Source organism: Wasmannia auropunctata, unplaced genomic scaffold (genome assembly GCF_000956235.1).
Source record: "Wasmannia auropunctata unplaced genomic scaffold, wasmannia.A_1.0 LD334508.1, whole genome shotgun sequence".
NCBI classification, from domain to species: domain Eukaryota; kingdom Metazoa; phylum Arthropoda; class Insecta; order Hymenoptera; family Formicidae; genus Wasmannia; species Wasmannia auropunctata.
The window spans coordinates 1,901,737-1,910,039 of NW_012028382.1; the positions used below are offsets into that span (position 1 = coordinate 1,901,737).

General features: G+C 47.8%; 1 protein-coding gene across 1 annotated transcript; it reads right to left on the reverse strand.

Annotated features, from left to right (window-relative positions):
- Positions 1-1,236: 1,236 nt before the first annotated feature.
- On the reverse strand, positions 1,237-8,077 carry LOC105458593 (V-type proton ATPase 16 kDa proteolipid subunit). The gene is made up of 3 exons (XM_011704040.1): positions 7,789-8,077; positions 4,551-4,740; positions 1,237-4,376 (listed from the first exon to the last, which is right to left on the reverse strand). Exons 1-3 carry the CDS (start codon positions 7,868-7,870, stop codon positions 4,172-4,174), a joined length of 477 nt encoding a protein of 158 aa, XP_011702342.1. The 5' UTR covers positions 7,871-8,077; the 3' UTR covers positions 1,237-4,171.
- Positions 8,078-8,303: the final 226 nt, after the last annotated feature.

Here is an 8,303-nt window from a genome sequence, read left to right on the forward strand (position 1 = left end):
TCGAGAAAACGTACGCATACCGATTTGATTCACATGTGTAACATCTTCAGTATTATTTCGCGAATAATCGAACCACGTTATGTAGACACTCTTAGTGTGTTTTCGCCCCTCCCCCCGCTCCAATTAGACATTAAAACCGATAACAAAAAAAAGAACAAACGCATCTTTTATCTCTGTCAATAAAAAAATTGTTCCTAGGACCACTCGATCGTTCTTTCTGCGTAATAATCGTCATCGCTTCTCTGAGAAAAAAAACACGAGTTGCAGCGGAAATGTCTCTTTATCTCCGCAGCGATTGAATTATATTATCTTATCGCGCGGAATCCATGCTACTCGATCGTACGTGACATCAGGTAATCAATATATTGAATAGATATCACAAAGAACAACAGGATTTCGTCACACGATCACGAGGAGAGGTATTCAGGATTAACACTTACCGTATATGATTTCCGGATCGTACAGAAAATCGTAGCGTATAGCATCTTCGTCTTCGATTGCGTAATTAGATGCGCGCGATCTTACGCAAGTGCGATCGTGACGACTCGCGCGAATGAGGTACAGATATTTACGATTCGGATGGATAAGTTTACACTTTATTATCATCCTCTCGGAAGGTCGAAGTAAAGACATCGTGAAACGCAATTAACGTCTCCGTATTCTCGCTTATCGGAACGTCTCTTTTCGATATTTCTTTTTTTTTCTTCTTCCCGTCCGAACGTTAAGGTTTCGTTGGAATTGTTGCAACGGATGGTGCTGTTAATTAAGATACAATTAATGTAGAGTCGCAATTAAAAACGCGTAAATGCCGGTGGCGACTATCGAGGCGAGCGCATGCCGTTCCCCTCTCGTCTCGATCGAATGGCAGTGATGAAAAAAAAAAGGATATCTCTCAAAATTCGAGAGCACATTTATCCCTAAATGCAATTCAGAATGCCTCGGAATAAGCGGCTCGAATTCTAACTGCGGTGTCTCTCCCCGGGAATTTAATCTAAGAGACCAGGCGATATCTTCCTCTCAAAGTCTTCGAGTGAATCACAGCCAGCGAAACGTACGACGAAATATACAATCGTTTCACTGTGCGCAGATTTTGATTTGATTTTTTTTTCCTTAGCATTTCCATGTTTTTGGCAAATCTGAAGAGACTCGTTAGAATTCGACCCGCTTATCTTCGATTATTCAGACGAGACTCTGGTGAAATCTGCAGGTTGATTGAGTGCCGGATACTGGTCTTTCTTTTTGTCCAAATGAAATTTTTATTAAACACGGTTCTTCTGTAACATCGAGGACGAATTATAACATAAATAATCATCGTCGATCAGTATCACTTTTTCGCGCTCAACAATGAGTCTATTAGTAACACTGGAAGATAGTAGAGTTCGGGGGATTTTCGAGGGCGGGGAACGGGGGGGTGGAGATGGGGGTGGCGGCAGCGGTGGTGACAGCGGTCTCTCTGCTCCCTCTGCCAGGTGCATCTATCTTTCGCTCTCACGCGCATCTCTTCTCGCACACTCTTTCATTCTCTCTCACGCAATCTCTCGCACATACCCGAATAATTACCGTTCACTCAGCTACACGAGGTTTTGGTATACAACAATACCTTACCTAGGTCTAGCCTAAATTGTAATTATCGCAGCGTGAAGCATCGTGGTGGTATGTACATATACATATCGCACGCGCGCGCACAACTATAATTAAATCCCCGGGTTCGTCTTTCTCGGATTTTTTCTTCCTTTTTTTTAATTTACCTTTCAGCGATACAATCGCGTTCGGTGTGTTCCCGATATATCGTACATATATTAAAATATACAACGGACAGAAATAGAGGGAAGAAGGGTAGTTGGCGTAAAATGTGTCTAGCGTGCCTGCGTTAATTCTCCCGAGCGTAAAACGACGAAAATCGCGTTTCCCGTTGCAGGGAGAAAACGGGGAAAAAAAAGATTAAAAAAAAAGAGGTAAACGAACCACCACCACCACCGCTCCCCGGCTCGCTCGTGCACAAGTTTTTCGTTTCTTCTTTTTTTTTTTAAGCGACGCGAGTTTCCGAAAAAATTGCAACTTCTCTTCCATGTTCGTTATCGCTCGTTCTTCATTCCCAACGAGACTATTGTTTCTGCTCGGCGGGATGTGTATACAGGTGCATTTCCAGGGCGAGAACGGCGATTCTCCGGACAAACGCTGTCAATTAATCCTTTCGGTTCATTTTTTTTTTCGTCCCCGAATTCAAGAGCTTGCCAATTCGACAATCTCGATTTCACCTCTCTCTCTTCGCCGGAAATACGCCTGTATCGTTGAGCTTGTCTGCATCTTTTTCTTAGGTAGCAAAATACTGCGCAGTCGAAAATGGCAAGCGGGCGCTCTGGTTTCGTACTTTCCTTGCGGATTTAGCTTTTTCTTTCTGCCCCTCGCCCTTTTATATCCGAACATGATTGTGGGAAGAAATGGTGACGGTGGCGACCGATCGAAAGACCGTGCGCGCACAAGGAATGCGATCGTCAAGCTCCCAAAGGACAATCTCATTCCAGGGCAATGCACGTTCGTCCGCCGGCTGCCGCCTCACGGTGAATTATGCGTGTGCATGTGCGATCGGTCAATTTCTCGGAGAGACGTTCGACGCAGCGCGGACTACTACTTTCGTGAATTTTTTTTTTTTGTCAGACGCCAAACGCCCGCTCGCCTGCACTGAACGAACTTAATATGGAATGTACAAATTATCCTCCGTTTACATGTCATTATCAGCGTATAATATAACTTCTCTCAGATGATCATTGATTTCGCCATCATACGGTATATTGTGTCTCTCTTTCTCTCTGTATGTGTGTGTGTGTATGTGTGTACTGATGTGTCTACTGGTACGCACGGTCTTAATGGTTTTACGCAAGCTTCACATGTACCCGTTACTCCATTGACATACGACGACGTTATTCTCGACGATGGAGATAAATGTGGATGAAAATCGCGCGACTAATCAGGCGTCGACCGCTGGCCTTTGCGGCTCTGACAGCCCGATTATTCAGCGGATCATTCCCTTTTCTTTCTTCCCCCCCTCCTTCTCTCGTCTACCGAGGCAACGTATCGTTGTCCATGAATAACCGTGAAATAATAAAATCCCGTCGTGTCCAGCAGCCTCTCTCAATTGACTTAAAATACTATCGTGTGTATCTTGATGAATCAACTACTCGCATTCATACTTTTTTTCTTTTTTTTTCTTTTTACTAAAGTTTCATCCACCATATCATTCTTCGTCTACTAATTTCTAGTTGCACAATCTCCGTACACGCGAGATCTTGTCCGGTACATTCTCACAAACTCTCACTCTCTCTCTCTCTCTCTCTCTCTCTTTCTTCCTCTCCCTCTCTTTCGCTCTGTTACATTACGCCGTTTTGTCACGCGCGATTTGCGTGTCGCTTACTCTTACATACTTCTATTCCGATGATATAATTTCGTTTCTTTAGAGTTTTCTTTATTTTTGTGTGATTCCTATTCGCGTACCTGCCGTTTCGCGCGATTTGCATTTATAATATATTTATATATATATAATATATATAATTGTGCTAAATATTCTTTTATCAATAACATATTTTCCTTTATACACTCAGTAGAGCCGATTACTTTAACTGGTAATTCAATGTCGTACTAAGCTATAAATGATTACTATACAGTGAAAGAGAAATGTTCGACAATGGGATTTAACACAGGAGATCTTTTCTCTAAATATGTATATGTATTTCCCTGTCGACCTTTGCTTTCCACGCTTTCTTCCGTTTTTCTTTCCGCTATTACATTCGCTTCTTCTTCATACCGTTCGCAGCGTTCGATTCGAAATGCGCCGTTGCGCGTCGGTGTCGCGAAATCAAGAAAAAAAAAACTGGCCGCACTTCTCTCGATCGCAGCACCTTCGATTATAATCATGCAATCCGAGTGACAAGTAATGCGTGGTTAAATGTCTGTACGCTAAATAGATCGATCTTTTTTTTTTGAGTATGATATTACAGGGGGACGCGCAGAGATGAGCCGAGATGGTAATTAGATAGGTATGCATGGAGTAACGTGATTAAGTAAAATATGTCGAAACAAGTTTTGTAGCATAATAGTAGTCGGGGAGCGCTGTTGGTTGCAGGCGACATGTCTTGCATGGAGCCATGGCAGGTAGTATGCCGCTACTGACCGTTTACTTGGTGTACAGGTAGATGGCGACGATCAGGCCGTAGAGACCCAATACTTCGGCGAAGATCAGAATCAGGATCATGCCGACGAAGAGACGAGGTTGCTGAGCGGTACCTCTCACACCGGCATCGCCCACGATGCCGATAGCGAATCCGGCTGCTAGACCGGAGAAGCCTACAGCTAAACCAGCACCCAAGTGGGTGAAACCACTAAAAAAACAGAACGAAAAGATTTTCGTTAATTACAAAGTTATTTTTGCCGCAAGCTGCAAGCGTTTTACATTCTTTAATAAATTAAAGTATTTGCAATTATATTGTAAAACGCTGCTTAATGTACAGAGATTTGTACGTAAGCAGCTTTTTGCGTGTATAAAAGATACGTACTTATACAGGTCGTATTTAGGGGCTCTCCCAAGAGTACCGGCAATGAGTACTGCCACTACAAGACCGTAAATGGCAATAATACCTGCCATGACAACGGGAATGATGGATTTCATAATTAATTCTGGCCTCATGACAGACATCGCTGCGATTCCCGTACCGGCCTTTGCTGTGCCATATGCTGCTCCCAGAGCTGTAGAATAAAATAAATAATGCGTTACAAATAATTTGCACTGCTGTATCAAGAACAAAAATTAACAGGAATTATATTTTCTTTTATATAATTCATATATTAGCCAATACTTCAGTTTTTCGGAATTAATATTAATAAAACATTTTAAGACTCTTATACATCTCTAGTTAAATTGAGAGGAATGTTTAATATAATGATAGATAAAGTGACAAATATAATGATAGTTCGACAGTAAAGCTATTATAGTAAAATTTAAAAAATAGAATAGTTAAAAATAAACAATCATTCCTCAAAATTGTCTTGCATAGTAAAAAGGTAATGCAACAAAAACTGTCTATAATATAATATTGAACTTGTGATAAAAGATGTATATCGAGTGAATTAGTGCTTTCCTCTACTATTAATCGTTTCAATTTAATAAAAGTTTACTGATAAAGTTCGAGATATTTTTTATACTCTGAAGCATTCGTACGTGATTATCCAATTGTTCGAGGCAAAACATGTGACACGAGAGTTCATTTTTAAAGACCGGCGCAGTAAATCGTCAATAAAGTCGAATAATCTCGTGCGAATTAATTCCCACGCTGTAGGGAGAGAGGTCCTCGTAAAAAAGGGGGAGGAAAAAAAGGATCATAAATTGCATGCATCGCGGGTATTTTCCAGACGCACGGTATACTTCTTGGCGGTTTCAGCCGCGCGAGCCGAGCGTGCCACGAGGATTATCGATCGAGCTCCGCTGCGACGACGGTCCCAACGGGGAAGCGACGAAAATAATCATCATCCCGAGAATCATTTTCCGTTTTTCCCTTCACGTGCGTCACCGACGATCCCGACCGCGGATCGCGATCGCGACGACGGCAGGTATCCCCGTGACATCAGGGGGGAGGGTACCCAGCCCAGCCTGGAAATCGCAGTCACATGATTCTCACGTTGGCAGTCACATGACAATCGCACAAGTCCCATCTCGTGAGTAGGGGGGCGTGGCTGGGAGAGGCGATCGTGTCATATTTTTTTTTCTCTCCTCTCGTACCTTCGGCCCTAACGTCGTATCCTGCTCTAGTTAGTTAGGCCGTGGCCATTTAATCGCCGTTACCGCAAACCTTATCGTGCGCCAACATATGCGCGCCTCTTATCGTATATAAATAAACACCTCTCTCGAGCGCTGGTGGCCAGTCGATTATGCCCGAGTCGCGTTGCACGAGGCGTTGTAGATCAAACAAGTGGGCTACCGTCTCGCATTTCAAGCTTCGTCTCTCTCTCTCTCTCTCTCTCTCTCTCTCTCTCTCTCTCTCTCGTCGAAATTTCTTTACGAGCTCGCTGAAACGAGTTTCTCTCGACGCGCGCAAGCCGGACGCGATTGCCGAATTGGCCCACGGTCAATTTGTATGCTTCCGCCGGAGCGCACATCGCTCCTCGTATAAGGCGACTCGGGAGACAAACAAGCCGCGATCAAATCTTACGACGACGACGACGACGGTCTCGCCGGAGGACGTTCGTATGATCGATATCGATATTCTTCCGGGAAGAAATGACGTGGGAAATCGCGACCTTTGCTCCTCGCGACGCGATCTCGCATTTCCGTCGGCGGAAAGGCCGAAGGGCCGCATACGGGAAAAGGCATTCGTATTGATCTTTCCCAACGGGTAAAAGCGACGCTCGCTTGCTCGCTCACGGCGGCGGCGATGTAGAGAGTCCCCCCGGGGGGGTCACCGTTTACCGCGAATTCGGGAAAATCATTAATTGTAAATCGATACGCGCGCCGGGAGCGCATTCGCCTCGCGAGGAAAGGAGCGACTTTGCACCTTCCTGCTACGCGTCTTCGTAAAAGCCGAAGAAATGCGCGTCTCGCCTCCGCGAAAAAGCGCGAGGGAAAGGAGATCGATTCGCATCGTATAACATAATGAAAAATGTCAAACTTAAAAGAGCGAGACAGGACGACCGTGTGTAGAAGGTGCACGTAAGGTGCAGGAGTCGAAACGGCGCGGAGTGGCGGGTGGCGGGGAAACGCGTCTCGTGACACGCACGAGGCGCACGCCCGCTCGCGTATTCCGTACACATCTGTGTCTGCTACTCTCTCCGTCTCTATCCATCCGTCCATCCTCCTTTCCGTCGCTTTTCCGAGGCTCGTAAAATTCTAGCGGCGTGCCGCTCGTCAGCCGAGGTCAGCATTACGAAATAGCCTGCGCCCGGCCGCGGCGGCTATTCCGCGGCTGGCTGATTCGCGAATAAAACGCGTTCTCGTTTTAAGGGGGGAACGCGGCGCGAGCGCGCAGCCGACACGCGATTTCTTGGACCGCGTCTCCTTGGAAATTGCCAAATTTCACGGGCCGAGCGAGACGTTCGCGACGAAAGCTAGACTGAACTTTAAAGGGTAAAAACGCGAAGCGTATGGGAGCGGGATGAAAGTAATCGACGTCGAAAGCGGAACCGCGATACGAGAGAGAGGAATCGTCAGCGGTGGCTGGCACCGATATTTCGCGTCAAGATAAACGTGCGGCTGAAATTTTCACGTGAGCGGCTCTCGCGCTCGTTGCGGCTTCCGCGGAGAGAGCAACGTCGCCGCCGCCGCCGCGACTCGTCACGCGTCTCGCGGCACATGACGTCGCCGCCCGCCCCGCCGCCGCCGCCGCCGTCGTCGTCGCTCGCGTACGTACGCCCCGTGGAAAACGAGCGAGCTCTCCCCCGCGTTTCTTCCTCGCGGGGAAGGATCGATAATCCGCGCGCGCCGCGCTGTTAGCACACGATTTTCGTCTTATGCCGCACGAGAAAATGGCGTGAGACGATATACATAACATCGGCCGCCCCGTGTCCACGGGGGGCGACGGCGACGGCGACGACGTCGATGTAGGATCGTGTCGACAAGCGACGTCGACGTCGACGTTCGTCATTGATGGAGCGCGAAGTGCGCGCGCGGAGAACGCAGTAAGAGACGCGGGCCTCGCGGCTCCGCGACCTCGTTTGTCGCCGAACGTCGCGAACGAGCGCACGTAGCGAGCGAGCGAGCGAGATCACGAGGTGGCCATGCACGGGCAGACAGTTGAAACTCACCAGAAAATACGATGGCAGAGGCGGCGCCCATAACGCCGAAGAACGGCGAGTACACCGGGGCGTCTTCTGTGGCTGCACTCATTGTGGCCTGATTTGTCGGGTCTCGGCGGTCGAGTCGATCACGGGGTGTTGTATTTACAGGTTGCACGGAGATCGGGAGTCTCGCGCGGGATCGTCGTACGTGGAGGCGATCTTCACGTCACTCACGTCGCTAAACTAGTGGCCCACTGTCAAATATGGCCTACCGGAGTACAGTGTGGCGCGGGTCATGTGATGAGTGACGATACGATCCAACGCGGTGGAAGGTGGCCGCTGTCGCGGCGTGTCGCGTCAGTCCGGTCGCGATTGGCCGCGCGCCCGCGCCGCCGGCGAATCGCGCGCCGCGTCTCATCCCCGGCCGGCTGACGTTGGGCCCGCCGATTGGCCGGCGTCCGGTCGCGCATCCGCTCTCTCGACGTCGCGAGAGCGCGTGACATGCGTTTTCCGCCTCGATTTTCCGTGCGGACTTTTCCGAA

Coding starts and splice junctions, on each gene's coding strand:
- LOC105458593 (XM_011704040.1), bottom strand. CDS start 7,870: ATGAGTGCAGCCACAGAAGACGCCCCGGTGTACTCGCCGTTCTTCGGC. Junction 4,741..7,788: donor CTCTGCCATCGTATTTTCTG/GTGAGTTTCAAC, acceptor TTTATTCTACAG/CTCTGGGAGCAGCATATGGC. Junction 4,377..4,550: donor CCTAAATACGACCTGTATAA/GTACGTATCTTT, acceptor CTGTTTTTTTAG/TGGTTTCACCCACTTGGGTG.